This window comes from Dendrobates tinctorius, unplaced genomic scaffold (assembly GCF_039654945.1).
Source record: "Dendrobates tinctorius isolate UK_male_01 unplaced genomic scaffold, ASM3965494v1 ptg000202l, whole genome shotgun sequence".
Classification (NCBI taxonomy): Eukaryota; Metazoa; Chordata; class Amphibia; order Anura; family Dendrobatidae; genus Dendrobates; species Dendrobates tinctorius.
Window position 1 is genome coordinate 688,553 of NW_027361869.1, and position 20,013 is coordinate 708,565.

General features: G+C 48.7%; 1 protein-coding gene across 4 annotated transcripts in view; it reads right to left on the reverse strand.

Moving 5' to 3' along the window:
* Positions 1-903: 903 nt before the first annotated feature.
* CREBBP (CREB binding protein) overlaps positions 904-20,013 on the reverse strand; it is a 39,910-nt gene continuing 20,800 nt past the window's right edge. For 2 of the 4 annotated variants that reach the window (XM_073553524.1, XM_073553523.1), the window contains exons 16-31: positions 16,244-16,427; positions 16,047-16,165; positions 15,446-15,685; positions 15,271-15,359; positions 14,734-14,814; positions 14,328-14,384; positions 14,170-14,247; positions 13,898-13,965; positions 13,635-13,785; positions 13,357-13,503; positions 13,099-13,212; positions 11,584-11,749; positions 5,649-5,816; positions 5,366-5,527; positions 4,800-5,081; positions 904-4,715 (exon numbers count right to left, since the gene is read on the reverse strand). In XM_073553524.1, the coding sequence (XP_073409625.1) occupies positions 2,625-4,715; positions 4,800-5,081; positions 5,366-5,527; positions 5,649-5,816; positions 11,584-11,749; positions 13,099-13,212; positions 13,357-13,503; positions 13,635-13,785; positions 13,898-13,965; positions 14,170-14,247; positions 14,328-14,384; positions 14,734-14,814; positions 15,271-15,359; positions 15,446-15,685; positions 16,047-16,165; positions 16,244-16,427 (4,197 nt within the window). In that variant the 3' untranslated portion in view covers positions 904-2,624. Of the gene's footprint in view, positions 4,716-4,799; positions 5,082-5,365; positions 5,528-5,642; positions 5,817-11,583; positions 11,750-13,098; positions 13,213-13,356; positions 13,504-13,634; positions 13,786-13,897; positions 13,966-14,169; positions 14,248-14,327; positions 14,385-14,733; positions 14,815-15,270; positions 15,360-15,445; positions 15,686-16,046; positions 16,166-16,243; positions 16,428-20,013 lie in introns of all 4 variants that reach the window. The other 2 variants (XM_073553522.1, XM_073553521.1) reach the window with 1 other exon arrangement.

Here is a 20,013-nt window from a genome sequence, read left to right on the forward strand (position 1 = left end):
AACACATGACCCACCATTCACTATAGGTGATGTCACAGCTCACCTCCTCCTGTACAATGACTTGTAACACCTCTATATACAGTAGATAACAGGATCCACCACTAACAATAGGTGATGTCACAGCTCACCTTCCCTCAGTATGACCTTTAGAAAAAAAAAAAAAACCTCAACGACAAAAGAAAAATACATTCAACATGAAAAGCTGATTTAAACAATGGCTCACTCCTGATGACATTTCCTTTAAGCTTGTGAAGGCATAAAAACGAGCGCGTTATCTAGAGCGCAACTCTCCTGCCCACTGACAGAGCGCCATTTACAGGACACCAGTGAACCTCAGCTGTGCGCAATCGGTTTCCGTTGGAAAAAGCGACTTGTCGGGATGACTGAGAACCGTCCACCCTCTTGTCAGATCAATTTTAATAAACACTTAGGCTACTTTCAGACTTTAGTTTTTAAGCATCAGGCGCGATGCGGCAAAAAATGTAAAAGCCAGATCTGGCGCCGGTTGCCACCGGATCCGGCTTTGCCCCCATAGACTAGCATTATCGCCGCATTGCGCCTGATGGCCATGCGGTGTGTCCGGCTTTTGCCGGATAGGGCAAAAATGTCTGTCGGGCGTCTGCAAAAAACGTTCCCTGCAACGTTTTTTTTTTTTTTTTTTACAGAGCCGGACCGCTTTTTTCCACTGCGCATGCCCAAAGACCCTCTCTCCCTCTCCTGCACCGTCTCCGGCCTCAACAGATGATCCGGCGGGCTGCGGCTTCTACCGGATCAGGTTTGACAACTTTTCGCCGCAGCCAGCCGGATTTGAAAATCTGAAGTCTGAAACTAGCCTTAAAGGCATGGTGTCAGCTCTTAAAGGCATGGTGTGGTTCTCAAGGGGGTAAGGAATAAACTACAGGGTAAAAATTTCAGTAATTTATAATCGATTTTAAGCAATACTTTATATACAATTAAAAAAAACAAAAAACCACATGCATAGTCCAGCGTACAATGTTCAAAAACAGCATCTTCAGGAAAAAAAAAAAAAAAAGGAAGAAAACCCAGAACACTGAAGTTTTAATACCATGTACACTTTTACTCAGCATGAAAATAGCTGCTGTCAAGACAGTATTTCCACCCCTTCCCTGCCAGAGGGATGAACGTCGCCTCTCCCTCCTGACAGCAAAGTGGCTAACAAGGTCATAGGTTAAGAAATGCTCCCACGTGGCGACGCGCGCTCTACCATTCTGTACAATGATTCAGTCTCTTGCTTTATTTTTTGTAACTTTTGTTGGGTGGGGAATTATCCCCCACCTTTTATTCTTTGCACCCATGTAAGAAAAAAAAAAATAAAAGGGTGGTGGGGATAAGAAACCAGCATGATTTTCACTTTTTGATTGCTTGGATTTTTCAATCCTCTCCATAGTTTTTCTTTTTATTTTAAAAATACACAGTTCCAAAAGTTTGGAGGGAGCTTTTTCCATCTGCTTTCATGTCCCGGCCGTGTAACAAAAAAACAACAAAAACAAGAACAATTATAATAAAATAAAGGGAAGGGATTATTTCATAGGATGGTGAAATCGGATTCTGAATTTGCAGAAAAAAAAAAAAAAAAAGACTGTACAAGATGGGAATGGGAGGAAAAGACAGAGAGAGAGAAGGCGGAATAATTTGGTGGAAGAGCTTTCTGATGTCTGGGGTTTCCAGAAAAAAAAAATAAAAGTTAAGTAAACCAAGACAATTTTTTTTTTTACAGCATCTTTAACCCTACCCTCCCTTTTTTTTTTTTTTACAAATGTCCCATGAAAAGGGAAAAAAAAAAAAAAACAAAAAAAAAAAACACATCCCAGTTTGGATTGGAAAAGACTGATGCAGTTACAAGTGGCAATAGTGAACCCCCACCTTACACCCCACTTTGTTTTAGGCTCTCTTGTAGCTGCAGGAGAACACCCCCCCCCCCTCCCACTATAAGACAAGTCCTCAAAAAAGAAGAATGAATAGAATTACACACGGTAGCGTAATAATAATTAAAAAAAAAAAAAAGTATTCGCCCCCTTTGCTGCCAGACGCAGCTCGGCGCCAATCTGGCAGAGAAGGAGAGGTATCCCGCCCCCCTCACCCCATAGAGGAGCGAGGATGGAAGAAGGGTAGTTCCTCGATCGCTTTCCCGGGCCGCTTGCCCCTTTGTCAGACCAGAAGGTGGAAATGACGACATCTCAAGAAAAAAACAAAAAAACAATTCCCCAATACACAAATAGGTTCCGTTGTGTTAAAACTCAGAGCAGCCACTGACGATGCACGAGAAAGGTGAAGGCGATGCTCAGCAGCGCTCCGACATCCTCTCCGCAGGCTTTGTATCTGGCAAATGGGCGGTGGTCTCAGTCCAGACCGAGACCCTGTGTCCCTGATGTGCAGACCAGCAACGAGTAGACGAATAAAAATTAAAACAAATGTCCATTAAAGGGGGGGGGGAGAGGGGTGGCAGGAAATTGGGTGGGGGGCAAAGGGAGGGATAGATTTTTATATATTTATATTATATATATAACAGAGGGGAGGGACAGAGGGAGAGAGAGAGAGCAAACCCTCCCGCCATCCCGTCCACCATTGCAGTTCTCCAGCAGTTCGCTGCCGTTCTGTGGATGCTACAACCCCTCCACAAACTTTTCCAAGGTGTCCCCTGAAGTATCTCCGACAAGAGACAAGTCATTCGTCAGGGCGCCGCGGTTGGGGGGGTTCAGCTGGGGAAGCATGGCGCTCTGTTCGGGGTTCCCCAGGTGACCCTGGTCTAAGGAGGTTCCTATTGAAGCTGCCAGGCCCGGGTGGGGCGAGCCCGTCTGCGGCGAGACGTGGTGAGGAGAAGGCTGCGGCTGTACACGAGGTGAAGGGCTGGAATGTGGAGGCTGCGACTGAGGCCGAGGCGACTGGACGGGGGCAGGTGAGCGCACCTGATTGCTAAGGGAGGTGGCAATCTGCTGGCCGGGGGGAAGGTGAGTATTTGGGGGCTGGCCCGTCAGAAGGTGTTGCTGAGGACTCATGGGATTAGGCTGGCCAGAGGAAGCGATCTGCTTGAGCTGCTGCTGAATCCTCAAGGCTTGCTGAAGGCTTGGCGATGTGCCATCCACGCCCAATCCCTGCTGTGCCATCTGTGGGATCGGCCCCACGGGGCAGCTCTGAATGGAGAGGTGTTGCATACGCTGCTGCTGCAGAGCTTGTTGGGACTGTGGGTATCCTCCTTGCTGGAATTGCCCATGAGCTGCCATCCCGCCTGCCATGCCCACTCCACTCTGCTGTTGTTGCTGCTGCTGCATGATTTGCCGTCGTAACATTTCTCTATACTGTGGGTTAATATTTGCTAAATTGGGATTGTGACCTGAATTCATGAGGCTGATGCCCTGGCCCTGCGGGCTCATTCCCGGCTGTTGCTGGGGGACATTGGGCCTCTGCACCCCAACTTGCATGGGATTCATGTTCTGCAGACTGGGTTGAGGATGCATGCCAGGTTGCTGCGGTGGCTGTTGCGGCGCCTGCTGCGGCTGCATACCGGGCTGATTGGCCACATATTTTGCAGTTCTTTGCTTAATGAAAGCAGCCATTAGCTGTGGGTTCGATTTAAGGATATTGAGCACCTGTTGCTGCTGCTGGGGAGAGCTGGGAGACTTAAGGGTACGTAGAAGGTCTTGCAATGCATTGGGCGATATGTTGCGTGGCTGCTGCGGAACCCCTTGCATTCGAGGCCCTGCCACCGCTTGCTGAGCGGCAGCCATTTGCATCACGGCCGGTCGTGGGATATTTTGCTGTAACTGAGGCTGCTGAGGCATTGGATTAGTAGCCCACTGTCCTGGCTGCATGCCAGGCATGATAGGAGGGGCACTGATCGGACCAGGGCGTGGCACATTCATGCCCATTTGCTGCAAAGGATTTACCGGTCCGACTGTTGGACTGACCATACCTGGGCGTACGCCAGGCATGCCATCAATATTAGTAACTCGGTATAGCTGCTGTTGCTGGGCCTCCAGCGTGATCTGCCGGGCAGCTGCAACTGCAGCAGGAGGTGGCTGTACCGTGGGCTGAGGAGAAACCACGGGTAACGTATTCGATGGCTTTCCCTGCGATGCCACATTGGTAGGCTGAGTCCTGGCCACGTTAGGGAAGCCTGGTGAGGCCATTCCTCCAGGAGACGGCTGAGGGGCAGGCTGTGGGGTTTGCGGAGTGCTGGGCTGTTGCGTGGGCGTTCCAGGAGTTGCCGGTGTAGGGGAAGGTAGCGGCTGCTGAGGAACTGTCCGCGTGTTCATGGTGGCCATACGCCGCCTCATCAGCTGCGCCTGCTGCAGTCTGTGTTGGATCTGTTGCTGCCGCAGCTTCTGTTTGATGTTGAGACAGAAAGGGACGGGGCACTTGTTCTCCTGGCAGTGTTTTGCATGGTAGCAACACAATGCAATAAGCTGTTTGCAGACAGGACACCCTCCATTTGTCTTGCGCTTGCAACCCTTTGTATGCTGAACCACCCTCTTCATCTTCTGACACGAAGGAAGCGAGCAGTTGGCGTTGCGACACTGGCAGGCATGCACCAATGACTGGATGCACCTCTGGATGCTCAGTCGCCGCGATTCCTGGGGGCTCTTAGATTGGGCTTCTCCTTGACTATTGCCCTCATCATCCAGACCCAGACCCCATTTGACCATCTTGTGCTCGTGATTCTTCGTGTTGTAGCAGTTCACACATAGATCATAATCCTGCAAAGGAGAGAAAGAGTTAACCCACCGTAGTAGACAATGTAAGTGCACCTCGCATGCAGTGCTCACAAGGTCCATACTCACCTCACATACAGTACAGTGCCAGCGCGTCTCCACGTGGTGCTTGCACTCGTTGCAGGTGTACACAAATCTGTCTTGTCCCTGTGTGTGCAGCTCCACCAGCATGCACAGTGTGGACCACTTGGAGCGACGCAATGAGGAGAACTCCCAGTGCTTGTCCCGGGCTAGAGTCAGAAATGCATCCCGTCCGTCCATCAAATCACAGCTCAGAAGGGGATCTGGATCCACGATGGGTGGGAGGGAGTTAATTACTGGACCCGCGTAGAAGTGGATCACAAAAAACACCTACACAAAGAAGAAGAAAGTAAGATATGGACGTACTTGCACGAAAAATTGAAAAAAAAAAAAAAGAAAGGGAAGAAAAACAATTTCCTCAAAAAATGTGCAGAGCCTCCATCATACATCCAATCGGATATATTGGGAAAACAGTCCGTCACCCTGCGGGTATTATGTGTTGCATAAATTAGGAAGCGTTCATGTCAACAGTCTCATCCAGCAAGCAGCAGTAAAGTTGCACACTTAAAAACTTTCTAAAATCAAGATCCTTCACGTCATTAATCGTCCCGTACCTCTTTATGCTTTTCCATGGTGGCATAAAGTTTCTGGCTCAGATCATTGCACACGTTCGGCATGCTGGTTTTCTTCTTGTTAGACCGGCTCATACTGCTTTTATTCTTGTTGGTCTTTTTGTTGTTTTTCTTCTTGGCATTCTTGCTGTCACCCTGGCAGCCCTAAAAAGTTGAAAAAAATAAAAATCGCTTGTTAAAAATGTTACAAATTACAGTCATAAAAATCCCATAGTCTCCAAGAGACTGCCACCACCAAATTATAAGCTTGTCACAGGACCTCTACCTCCGGAGTCTCACAGGCCGCCGTGCTCTCCTCCTTCTTCCGCTCTTCCTCCTCTTGCTCTAGTTCTTTAATGCTTTCTTCTAGTACGTTAGGCCAAAAGTCCCCTTCGAAATATGGAAGCTCCTTGGCACTGGTAAGACGATCCTCGGTGGCTTGCTTGAATATGTCCTGTGTGGAAAATACAGAGAGAGGTGTCGAGAATTAGTCTATGTAAAAAATAAAGATTTTGGGCACCCAATGTAAAAAACTTTTGCAGAGTCTTCATTGGGGGACACAGGAAACCATGGGTGCTGTGTCCCCCAATGAAATGATAGAGAAAAGGAATTTTCTTTTTTTTTTCTTTTTTAAATCAGATAAATTTTTATTGCATAACAAAATACAAAACAACAAACATTCAATCTGTCAACAGTAGACAAGTTATGAATTTTTCAATCTCTTCCCCATTCCTTTCGAGAAAAGGGTTTTCCCGTCTCCCATGATGGCACACGAGAGAGGGGATCCGCCCAGTCAGGACAGGAACCCTACTGAAGATAAAAGGGCGGTACCTCTCCCTCGCTTCAGTTGGATTTCCTGTCCTGACAGGGACCCGTGTACTGAAGACGTACCTGCCCCTCTCTCGTGCCGGCGTGGAAGAACAGGCAGGGTCCTGGGCGCCGTGCGTCGGGGGAGGGAAGCGCCGTCCGTGGGTCCCCCGGGGGCTCAGCGTCCGAGTGGGCGCAGGAGCAGCACGGCCTGGGGTCCGGGGGCTCTGCCGTGGCTGCCGCGCTGCCCCCTCCCCCTCTGCCGCATCCAGGAGCGTCAGGGAACGGTCACTTCCGGGTCACGCTCCCCTGACGTCACAAGCAGGGCACGCTGGGAGGGGGCGTGCCTGTGTGACGTCGGGAGGCGGCCCCGGCAATCCAAGATGGCGGCGCCCATAGCAAATGACCCCGGCCGGCGAAAGGAGATCCCGGCGGCATGGCGGGGGGGGGGGGGGGGTGGTGGAGGGGCTGTGGGGTAACCGGGGGAGGCGGAGATTGCAGTGGATCCCCCTTACAAAAGGGGGATGACCACAGAAGACGCACTCATGCCCAAGGCTTCATGATGGAAGTGGGGCAAGACAAGCAGCGTCAGCAGCAGCGACAGCAGCAAGACCTCTCGCCAGATGCCAGGCCAAGCCGCCAACATACCAGGAGCAGTCGCTCGAGTGGTGGGAGCGGCAGTCAAACGCAATTGGCATGACTCAGACGTCCAGGAGAAATGTCACAAGTGCATCCGAGGAGCCTCCGAGATCGGTACCCGATTGACAGCGGTGGTGAGTGATCTACGTGAATGTCACCCTTATGGTAACGGGGTTCCATTTTCTCTGTTTGATCACTAGGGGTCGAGGAAGGCCAGCAGCAAAACCAAAAATAGAGAATGCGCCCTATGTAAACACCCGCTGGCAGATCAGTGGCAGAAAGACCTCTGCGCTGACTGTATAAATAAAACTATACAGGAGTAGACCCCTGATTTGGTGACTAGCCTTAAACAGTTAATTCAACAGGAGGTGAAAGGTTCCCTAAAGGCAGCCCTTAAAAAGATAGATAAAAGAAATCGTAGAAGAAGCTCCGATTCAGAGGCCTCGCCAAGGCAGAAGGGGCGGGATAGATCCTTGTCCACCTCCTCTTCCTCTACTCAGTCCTCAGAATCCTCCTCGGACAGCGATATAGGCGGCCGTCCATGTTTCCCAACAGAGGATGTGGAAAAACTGGTCAGAGTGATTAGGGCTACAATGGGCCTTAAAGAGGAAAAAGCTCCCAAATCATTAGAGGATGTAATGTTTGGAGGACTGGAGGAAAAACGAAAACGTACCTTCCCTGTAAATGATAAAATAAAAGCACTAATTGACAGGGAATGGAAAAAACCGGAGAGGTCAGGGGGCTTACCTTCCGCATCAAAGAGGAGGTACCCTTTTGAGCAGAAGGATTCAGAATCCTGGGAAAAAGTCCCAAAAATTGATGGGGCCGTAGCCAGATCCTCAAAAAAGGTATCCCTACCATTAGAGGACTCTGGCGTGTTGAAAGACCCGCTTGACAAAAAAATTCTGGCTAATTTGACACTGGTGCACGGAGCAGCGGCTTTCCTAGCAGATTCTTCTGCAGACTCCGCAAGATTGACAGCTAGGGCAGCAAGCCTGTCAAACGCGGCAAGACGAGCCCTGTTGCTTAAAGGGTGTCCCGGAGATTTACCATCAAAACATAGGTTATGTTCCATTCCATGCGATGGCCAATTCCTCTTCGGGAAAAAACTATAAGAGATTTTGGAACATGCGGGGGGGGAGAGGAAGAAAAGCTTTCCCCGATTTCCGGGAGAACCTAAAAAGCAGCCCTTTCGGAGGAGGAGATTTAACAGGGGTCGTCCCCCAGGAGATAGAAAAAGCTGGGACTTTAAAGAAAGAAGAGGATCGGGCTATATGTTTAAAGGGCCCTCCACTTCCTCCAAAAAATCTCCCCAATGACATTGGGCCAGAGGTAGGGGGAAGGCTTTCTCTCTTCCTTTCCGCCTGGGCAAATATCTCCCCCAGTACATGGGTCCTAAATATAATCAAGGACGGCTTAAAAATAAAATTCATCCGTCCACCCAGGCATACCTTCATAATGACACCCAGAAGGAAAGCCCAAGAGCAACAGCTGGCCCTGGAAGTCTTGGGACTAGTGAAAAAACAAGTCCTACGGGAAGTCCCAGTGCAAGAAGAAGGAAGGGGGTTCTACTCCCCCCTCTTCTTAATACAAAAACCAGACAGCTCTTGGAGAACCATTGTCAACCTGAGGAGACTCAATCAGTGGGTAGACAATTGCTCCTTCAAAATGGAGTCAATCAACACGGTCACAAGGATCCTGTTCCAGCATTGCCTCATGGCAGAGATAGACTTAAAAGATGCCTACTATCACATCCCAATTCATCGGGAGTATCAAAAATATTTGAGAGTAGCGCTCTATGTCCAGGGGCAGGTGAAACACTACCAGTACGCAGCCCTTCCATTTGTCCTGTCTACAGCCCCCAGAGTATTCACCAAAGTGATGGCCGAAGTAATGTATTTTCTGTGTTCCAGGGACATAGTGATTGTCCCATACGTAGACGACTTTCTGGTAATAGGGAGGTCGGAGTCCCACTGTACACATCAAGTGAAGGAAGTGATAGCAATTCTAGTAGGACTAGGATGGATAGTAAACATCCCCAAGTCAAGGATAACACCACTAAAAGAGCAATCCTTCCTAGGGTTGATATTGGACTCCGAGCAACAACGCTGTTTCCTACCAGAGAGCAAAGTGACCAAGATAAGGGGCCTAGCTCGCACAGCAATAAAAAGGCCAGATATGACACTGAGGAACTCAATGTCCCTTTTAGGCTCGTTGACATCATGCATACCTGCAGTAGCATGGGCGCAGTAGCACTTAAGGCAACTACAGTGGGAAGTTCTGTCAGCACAGAAACAATTAAAAGGGCATTTAGAAGGCAAACTATGTCTCTCAGTGGCTGTAAGAGATTTCCTGCTCTGGTGGACTGTAGAAAAGAATCTAACAGCCGGTGTTCCGTGGCAAAAACCAGTCGAAGACATCATTACAACAGACGCGAGTGCCACAGGATGGGGAGCACACCTGAGATCCCACTCAATACAGGGGACCTGGTCCTCGCTAGAAAGGGATCACGGTTCAAATGTAAAAGAACTATGGGCAGTGGAAAAAGCCGTGAAACATTTCCTTCCCTTACTTCGGGGCCGCCACACCCGGGTCATGACGGACAATCAAGCAGTAGTAGCCTACATCAATCACCAGGGGGGGAACGAGATCTCGGGGCCTCATGCAAATATCAGATCTACTCTTCCAGCTAGCAGAACAACATTCTGTTATCCATCACAGCACTGCACATAAAGGGGGCAGAAAATATACAGGCAGACTTCCTGAGTCGCAGGCACCTAAGACAAGGGGAATGGTCCCTAAACCCCCAAGTCTTCCAACAAATAGTTCAGGCCTGGGGCAAACCAGAAAAAGACCTGTTCGTTACCGCACACAACCGGAAGGTCAGGAAGTTCTGCTCACTAAACCCAAGGGAAAACCCCTTCGCAGTAGATGCCCTACAAATACCCTGGAAGTTCATCCTGGCCTATGCATTTCCCCCGATAACAATGATCCCAGTAGTGGTCAGGAAAATCAGGGAGGATCGAGCGAGAATAATTCTTATAGCTCCGTTTTGGCCGAGAAGGCCTTGGTTCTCCCTTCTGAGGCTTATGTCAGTGACAGATGCATGGATACTACCGGAGATTCCAGACCTGCTCTCCCAGGGACCAGTGGTCCACTCTCAGGTGAAGGGCTTCCATCTAGCAGCCTGGAATTTGACAGGGCGCTACTGAGTCGCCAGGGATTCTCTCCAGGGTTAGTCTCCACCCTGTTGAAAAGTAGGAAACCTATAACATCCCAAATCTACGGTAGAACATGGAAAAAGTTCCTAGACTTCCTGGGGGAACCCTTGGGGGATGTAGCGCCAGTGGGACCTATCCTAGAGTTCTTACAGTCGGGGCTACAACTGGGGTTAGCCACTAACACACTCAAAGTTCAAGGCTCAGCTTTGGGGGCCCTATATAACTGCAACTTAGCAGCCAATAGGTGGGTGTCCCGATTCATAAAGTCCTGTGGCAGGTGAAGGCCGGTCATTATCCAAAAGATACCACCCTGGGACCTCAACCTAGTCTTAGAGGCCTTAACCAAAGACCCCTTTGAACCACTACTAGAACTGTCACCGAAGCTACTTACACTTAAAACTGTCTTACTGGTAGCCTTAACATCAGCCCGAAGAGTCAGCGACCTTCAAGCTCTGTCTATATGTCCTCCATATACACAGATCTTGGAGGACCGAGTGGTTCTAAGACCAGACCCGGCCTATCTCCCCAAGGTAGTCCAAAAGTTTCATAGGACTCAGGAGATCTCCTTGCCATCTTTCTGTAACAATCCTAGAAACCCTGGGGAGCAAAAGTTCCATACATTAGATGTAAGAAGAGCCATATTACAATATATGTCAGTAACTAGTCAGTGGAGGAAAGATCAGTCCCTTTTTGTAGCCTTTCAGGCTAGTAGAAAAGGGCACGGGGTAGCTAAGAGTACCATTGCCAGATGGATGAGGGAGGCCATTATGTTATCCTACTCCGCAAGTGGCGCTCCGGTTCCAGAAGGCATCAAGGCTCACACCACCAGAGCCGTGGCTACCTTCTGGGCAGAGAAGGCTGAGGTATCAATTGAACAAATTTGTAAAGTCGCTACTTGGTCCTCACCTTCCACCTTTTTTAAGCACTACCGACTTGATCTGTCTTCCTCTACTGACCTAACCTTTGGTAGAAAGGTGCTGCAAGCGGTGGTCCCTCCCTAAGGTGTCTTATTCTACAAAAGTCTCATGTGTGCCGTCATGGGAGACGGGAAAACACCAAGGTTACTTACTGGTAGCCGGTTTTTCCGGAGCCCATGACGGCACCTGTATATTCCCCCCCTTTTCACTCCTTTGGTGTGCACTATAGTTTGGGTGTTTTTTTAGTTACATATAATGTGGTGATAGTTTTACCATGTGTACTAACCCGGGGGCCTCTCATGCTCTGTAAACCAACTGAAGTGAGGGAGAGGTACCGCCCTTTTATCTTCAGTAGGGTTCCTGTCCTGACTGGGCGGAACCCCCTCTCTCATGTGTGCCGTCATGGGCTCTGCAAAAAACTGCTACCGGTAAGTAGCTTTGGTGTTTTTCCAGTGAAAAAAAAAAAACAAAAAACATTTAGGGTATGTCCACTCGTTATCAGGCTGAAGGGTCTAGCGGCTTTAACTGAAGTTCTAGAAATATAGGATTATTATATATTAATGCATAAGATATCCCCAAATTAAAAGGTTATTCTATGGAAAATCCTTCTAAAATCCAAAACCAATGTTCTGCATACCTTATAGTCATGTATTATACGTTCAGCAAAAGCTTTATCCAGCATCTTCTTGTACCACTCCTGTAAACGCTTAGGTTTGGGTATTTTCTGGTCCGGCGGATGACAATGAAAGATATAATCGTCTCCTTCGCTTGGAGGACAGGCCCAGATATGTCCTGTGACGTAGCTAAAGACACAGAGGAGAAAAAAATATATATATTTTTGGACTAGTAGGAACATAGAAAGTAACTTATGCCATTCTAAGGCTGTGTGCCCACGATACGATTTTTAAGCATTTTTGCCGCGATTTTCGGAGCGAAAACGTTTAAAAATCTTGTACATGACGCCCCCCCATGCATTCCTATGGCATTCCGCACATGCAGTACTAATGCTGCGCTTTTTTCCGCGGCGGAATCGCATCGCGGGAAAAAACACAGCATGCTCATTCTTTTTGCGGAATCGCAAAGAATTGCCGTGATTCCGTACCCATAGGAATGCATGAGAACCGCTTACTTCCCGCATGTGGCTATGCCCACCATGCGCAAAGTTAAGCGTCTCATGTGTGGTTGGTACCCATGGTGTGGAGGAGAGGAGACTGTCCTCCAGGCCCTGGGTACCATACCCCTGTAAATATAAAAAATAAAAAATTGGGGTATATTTACCTTCCGGTGTCACGCGCAGCCTTCCCGGGCCTCAGCGTTCCCAGTAATGCCTTGCGGCAAGGACCTGTGATGACGTAGTCTCACGTTACTCTAGCGGTCTCGTGAGATCACTATAGCAACGCGAGACCAACGTCATCACAGGTCTCGCAAGGCATCGTTGGGAACGGGAGCGTCGCTGAGACTGTGCGGGACGTCTGAAGGTAAATATACCCCGATTTTTTATTTTTTTATCATTTTTAACATTCTTTTACTATTGATGCCGCATAGGCAGCCTCAATAGTAAAAAGCTGGTCACACTTGTCAAACACTATGTTTGACGAGTGTGACCAACCTGTCAATCACTTTCCAAGCGATGCTTCAAATCGCTTGGAAAGTGCTTGAATTTCACACGTGAAAATCGCTGCAAAATTGCGAACATAATCGCGGTAAAAACGCGCGGAAAAAACCCTGCGCGTTTTCTGGGAAGGAGTCCGGTTTAAAACGCTACGTGGGCACATAGCCTAAAGATAAAAAGGGTATTCCTTAATTCCTAGTAAGATGTGCTTTCCCTTTGTGACCAGTGGGGGGTCCCAGGGGTCTGATCCTTCCATAATCAAAGTAAAAGTAGATCCCACTTTATAAAATGGAAATCTCTTAAGCTGATGGATTTTTTTTTATTACAAGACTACACCAATAAGCCAAATCAGGGAGGATCTGCCCTTTAATATAAGGCAAACTTATTTTATTAGGCACCAAGCAATCTTTCAATTTACCCCATGGTGGCAACTGAAAGCGAGATTTCTCTGCCGGAAATTTGGAGTCTGGACAGCGAGGATGCCCTGATATATTCCCACAGATGATGTGCCATGTAAAAGGGAAAAAAAAAAAAAGTTACCCAAGTTTCTTCACGTATTCCAGATAGCCAATGAGTATCTCGTGGTAGACCGCTGTTCGAAGGCTACGTGGGCGGAAGAAGTGAATACTGTCCAGGTATGAGATGTAGACACGTCTGTAGATATATCATTAAAAAAAAAGATGTAAAGTAACGAAAACAGGAATTGTGCCCATACGATAGCGCTGCAAATCCATATTCAACGGATGGTACCAGCTCTCGGGGTGACAAGAACCAGAGGGACAGAGGAGTTCTGCTTACCTGGTGTTAGGAAGAGGACAATCGGATCCATATTCTTGCACGTGCATGCCAAAGAAACACACATCCACTCCGTCTATCTCCTCAAAGGCAAAAAGTGCCTTTGTGCGGTAAGGGAAGGAATCCGGCATCTCGCCTGTATCAACAAACCTTAAAAAGGGAAGAGAGAAGGCAATGGATCAGTGACACAGACAAGAAAACTAATAATATAATGTAAAATCATCTTCAGGTCTATGTCCTTCTGGCTCCTATTCACAATTATGTGATGCCGAGTTATATACCTGGACTTCATGCCGGGCTTAACTTCCACTATCTTATCAGAACTGGCCACCACCCGGACAGACACCTCCCCAGATTCAGGATGATTCTGCCGCCGAAGGAATTTATTTACACGGTCCTCTAGATGACATCCTAGCCGAGTTGTCTGGAGTCCTGAAGGAGAAAAAAATAAAATTCCAGTGATTTTCAGTAATGCATTACTTAGAAGAGCCATTTTGAATTCAGTGTTCACTTTAAAAGAGGACAAAACTCTGAAGTCACTCACTCTTTGCACAAAACTTGTTTTCCTTCCGCGTCCTTCCTGTTTTCTTCAAACAGTTATCACAGACGAATCTGTAAAGGCAAAAGATTGAGATTAAGAGCGAATCAATCATCAAATCATTAAATGTCCAAAATGGCATAATGATAGAGAAGACCACGGACAGAGAGAGATCCCGGGTGCTCAAGCGGACCTTGGCGTTCAAGGGCCATTAGGCGGACCCCGGCGCTCGAACAGAGAAACATCCTACATGTCAATACGTTCAGATGTGAACTTACCCAGACGGCCAGATGATGTCGAAGTGCAGCACACAAATCTGATGCATTTTCCTCCCACATTCTTTACAATCTACAAACCTGGGGACGAGAGAGAGCAAAGATTATAAAAGGTGCAAGGAAGCGCAAGAACGTCAAAGAACTGCAGCTGTGATACTCACGGCTCTGGATCCAGCATGTCATTCTTCTTTTTCTCAAACTGATCTTTGGAGATTGTCCTAAAGAAAAAAAAATAATGACAGATCAGCCCCTGTTACCTTTGTGCATCTAAGCAGACCTCTTTCATACAGCACTTCGCATACATCATTATCATCATATCCAGCATACTTTTATTAACCTGCTTGAACTCATCTTAAGGATGCATTCAGATGTCCGTGCAAATTGGTCCGACTGACTGGCTGCGGTTTCCCCCACCCGAGCCGGACAGCATCATAGAAATATATGATGCTGTCATGCTGGGGTTGGGAGACCCACGGCCAGTCCGTGCATGGCGATCTGACCGTGGACCGATTGGCACGGATGTGTGAATGTGCCCTAACACACGGAGCAAGAAGTGAAGTAACTTACGTTTGAGGCTGGGACGGATCATCTCCTAGAGTGACGTTGTCCCCCTGAATCTCAGTGAAACACTTTTCACAGAAGTGATACCTAAAGTGAGAAATCATTGAATGTTTATAAGGTTCAAAATATTACTGGAGCCAACACTGCATTTTATTAGTGACAACTTTAGTAAAACTAGTTGGTGCTTACTGGGACTTGAGGACCCCATAGACACAAGATAAAACTTGGCTAAACACGCAAATTTCGGCTGACCATTTCATGTGTATGGGGACATACTGACTCTCCCACTCAGAAATATTGGACCTCGATCTCTCGCCACTTGAGTTCTGCGTGCAGAAATGCCGATGCCAAATGAGACTGGCGGTGGTTTATTACGAGCGGCAGACCTCAGTGTCCATGTGTTTGGAGGAGTCAGGAGAGATAAAGGTCAGAAGAACGAGCGTCTGGCCCAAAATTATTGACGGTGCTTGACCAGCGTGAAATGTTAACATATCCTTAGGATAGGTCGTCTGTATCAGATGAACGTCTGGAGCTCGAAATTACCTGTTCTGATAGCTGAAGTAGGCGACATCGCGAGGGATCGTACATAGCTGCTTCCCGTAACAGCACAACGTCTGAGGTGAAAACTCAAACTGAGGGAGCGAAGAAGAAGAAATACTTAGGACCCAAGGTTCCTTCTCGAGTCAGCTAAAGCAGAAAGCCTGACTCCACGTCTTACCTTCCGTCCGCAGCAGTAGCCCATTGACTGCATAACGGGGTCAATCTCCTGCTCAAACACCTCGGCGAGCTTGGTGCAGTATTTGTACACCCGGGAAGTCTTGCGGTTATACAGCCAGGCATTATTAAACATGAGCCACACGTCGTCCACGTACTGCCACGGCTCTTGGTACTGCCCCGTGTCGAGCTTCCGCTTTATGGTTGATAAGTCCATGGGATTCTTTACAATATCAAAGTAATCCTAAAATAGAAAGATTGTGGGAGTTAGTTGTTTCTTCCAAACCCCCTCTGAAGCTGAATGGCCTCAAAGTGATCATCGCAACCTCAATATACTAGGAGGACAGGACTATGTCCATCGCCGATACTAATTCGTATCAGGATTGATCTGACTGATACTGTTACTGTGGACCCCAAACATTTCCTGTAACGCAAAGTAAACTGACGGTACCCACAATTTCCCCTCTGCTGCTAAGATCTAAGTGTTTTGGCTGCAGCAGCAACTGCTCACATCACCACTCACGCTGATCACTGCTGTGTTACTTGACGTTAAAGGAAATGTTTTTAAAAGCTAAAAACCCCCTTTTAAAGCATGTGGTACTCACCGGTATGCCCAGCAACTGTGGATCAACTGGTTGTCGGAAAGGCAAGGACTCCGGATCTTGCCGATATAGTGCTTCCAGGGTTGGCATCAGGGCTTGGCGGAGCTCCTCTGGTTTAAACACTGAAACAGAAATCACAAATTTGAGATTTGAATTACGCTAAAAAGAAAAAAAAAAAAAAAACTACTCATCACACTTACTCTTTTTCCGAGGTTGAGAAGGCGATGAGGACGGAGGTGTAGTGTTATTAGTTGCATTTTCCTCTTCTTCCTTCGAATCAACTTTTATTTCTGGTTTCTTTTCCTCAACTTCCATAGGTTCAGTTTTGGTCTCCATTCCTTCCACTGGGGCTTCCTTTACCTGAGCAGGTATCTCTTCTTCTACCTATGAAGTATACGGTTGTAAAACAGGATTTTTGGGTTGCTTACCGTAAAATCTGTTTCTCGGAGCCTTCATTGGGGGACACAGAGACCATGGGTGTACGCTGCTGCCACTAGGAGGCTGACACTATGCACAAAAAAAGGGTTAGCTCCTCCTCCGCAGTGTACACCCCACCGACCGGCAGGAAATTCCTCAGTTAGTGAGAAAGCAGTAGGAGAAGTAACAGAATAGATTGAAAAACAGAACAGACAACTCAACTGTAAATAACCAAACATAAGAACAGGAGTTGCAGAACATGGGAGGGTGCTGTGTCCCCCATGAAGGCTCAGAGAAACAGATTTTACGGTAAGCAACCCAAAAATCCTGTTTTCTCGTTCGCCTTATTGGGGGACACAGACCATGGGACGTCCCAAAGCAGTCCCTGGGGCGAGAAAGCAAACTTCCATCAGGCCTGCGGACTCACCACCGCTGCCTGCAGAATCCTTCCACCTAGGCTGGCATCCGCCGAAGCGTAGGTGTGGACCTTGTAGAATTTCACAAATGTGTGAACCGATGACCAGGTAGCAGCTTTGCAAGCTGCAGCGCGGAAGCTCTGTGGCGCACCGTCCAGGAGGTACCCACTGCCCGGGTAGAGTGAGCTCTAATTCCCGGAGGGGTCAATCGATGTTTGATCCGGTAGGCCTCCAAAATTGCCGATCTGATCCAGCGAGCAATAGTAGCTTTGGAGGCCGGCTGACCTCTCTGCACCCCATCTGGAAGGATGAAGAGAGAGTCTGTCTTCCGCAAAGAAGTCATCCTAGCTAGGTAGACCTTAATCCCCCTGACCAAGTCCAGCTTGTTAAAGGAGCGGTCCCGAGGACGAGCTGGACCCGGACAAAAGGACGGGAGAACAGTATCCTCATTCAGGTGGAAAGTGGACAGCACTTTAAGAAGGAAAGCGGGAGGAGGCCGCAGAACTACCTTGTCCTAGTGGAGTACCAAGAAAGGAGAGCGGCAAGAGAGGGCCGCCAATTCCGACACGCGCCGGATGGAGGTGATGGCCACTAGGAAGGCTACTTTCCATGAAAGGAGGGATAGGGGAAAGTTCCCTGAGAGGTTCAAAGGGAGGACCTTGCAGAGCCTCAAGAACCAGATTAAGATCCCAAGGATCTACGGCCGCTCGGTACGGAGGAGCCGTATGAGCCATTCCTTGAAGGAAGGTTTTGACCTGAGGACGGGAGACCAACGTCTTCTGAAATAAAATGGACAGCGCCGAAACTGACCTTTTAAAGAGCTGAGGGCAAGGCCTGCATCAAGCCCTGCCTGAAGAAACGCCAGGACAGAAGGGAGCGAAAAATGCATGGGCAGAATGTCGGTGGACTCGCACCAAGTGAAATAGGCCTTCCAGGTACGGTAATAAACTTTGGAAGACGATGGCTTTCTGGCCCGGATCATAGTATGAATAACTCGATCTGAAAAGCCTGATCATTTCAAAACCTCGGTTTCAACAGCCACGCCGTTAAACTGAGTGGCCAAGAATTGGAGTGGCAAATCGGACCTTGAGACAGCAGATCTGCCCTGTCTGGAAGCTTCCAGGGGGCGTCCGCGAGAAGGTTGACGATGTCCGTGAACCAAGCCCTTCTGGGCGATGAGTGATTGGAATTCCTTCCGCCTTGATTTTCTTCAACAGCCTGGGAAGAAGAGGCAGAGGAGGGAATAGGTAGGGGAGATTGAACTGCGACCAAGGAATGGCCAGAGCGCTGGCGCCCACTGCGAGAGGATCTCGAGCCCTGGATACAAACTGTGGGACTTTCCTGTTGAGGCGAGAAGCTCCGGGGTTCCCCAACGACGGCAAAGCTGAAGAAATACCTCCGGACGTAGGGACCACTCTCCCGTCACGAGACCCTCGCGGCTGAGAAAATCGGCGGCCCAGTTGTCCACGCCGGGAATGTGCACCGCGGATATTGCCGGGACTGAAAGCTCTGCCCAATGAAGAATCTTGGACACTTCTGCCAGGGCTGAGACACTCCGTGTCCCCCCCTGGCGGTTGACATATGCCACCGCTGTGACATTGACTGTCTGAATCCGGATAGGCAGGCCCTTGAGAAGCCTCTCCCAGTGAACAAGAGACAGATAAATTGCTCGTATCTCGAGGACGTTGATCGGCAGAGTTGACTCCTGAATCGACCATCGACCCTGAACAGTGTGACTGCGGAACACTGCCCCCGGCCGAGGAGGCTGGCATCCGTTGTCACAATCTGCCAGTGAATGGGAAGGAATGACCGTCCTAGGGAGATGAGAGGAGACATCAGCCACCAATTGAAGGACTGCTTGACCCGGTATGAAAGACGAAATGGGCGGTCCAGGGAAAGAACAGACCTGTTCCACCGAGACAGTATGGCGTGTTGGAGGGGTCTGGAGTGAAATTGGGCAAAGGGAACCGCCTCTGTCGCTGCCACCATCTTTCCCAGGACTTTCATCGTTGTCCGGAGAGATGGAAGTCGTAAGATATGCAGCACTCGCACATCCCGCTGCAGGGAGCAAATCTTTTCTTGTGGGAGAAAACCTTCGATAGACGAGTGCCGAACAATAGACCCAGAAACACAAGACGTTGTGTCGGAAAAAGGCAGGACTTCCTTTTGTTGATGAGCCACCCGAAATTGGACAGGGTGTCAAGGACGATGGTAAGACTTTGGCGAGCTTGATGAAAGGATGGAGCTTCGATCAGAATGTCATCGAGGTACGGAAAAAGAACGAGACCCTCGATTCTCAACAAGGCCATCAACGCTGCCATGATCTTCGTAAATACTCTGGGTGCGGTGGCGAGATCGAACGGCAGTGCAATGAATTGGTAATGTTCCTGGCGAATCGCAGGAATTTCTGATGGCCGGAGAATATGGGAACATGTAGATAGGCATCTTGAATGTCTATTTAACACATGAACTCCTGCGTCTCCATGGAAGCGATTACCGACCAGAGACTCCATTCGGAAATGACGCAGTCGGACTGTCTTGTTGAGTAATTTGAGGTCCAAGATGGGGCGAACTGTACCGCCTTTTTTCGGTACCACAAACAGGTTTGAGTAAAACCCTGTGAACTGTTCTGACTCGGGGACGGGCACGATCACTCCGGAAGTGAGGAGAGAGGCGATGGACGCAAAGAACCCCGGAACTAAGGCAGGATCTTTTGGAGGTTGGGACTCGAAGAAACAATCCCGGGGACGAGAAATGAACTCTATCTTGTATCCTGATGATACCACCTCCCTGACCCAAGCGTCCTCTACTGAGGCAAGCCAGCCGTCTCTGAAGAAAAGACGTCGACCTCCCAATTGGGAAGGACTCTCGGGGGTTCGTTGATAGTCATGCTGATGTGGACTGTCCAGATCTGGAGGATCTGCCCTGGGAGGAGTGAGATCACAAGGAGGGAGTGGGTCTGAAAGACGCCTTTTTTCTATCCTGGCGTGCCTGCGTTCTCTGTTGGTTAGAGAAGTTGTCTGCCGTATTGAAACGGTGGAATGTCCGAAAGGGCCGAAACTGACGTTTTAGCGGAGGTCTGCGAGGCTTGGACTGAGGGAGGAGGGAACTCGTGCCTCCAGTGGCGTCCTTAATAA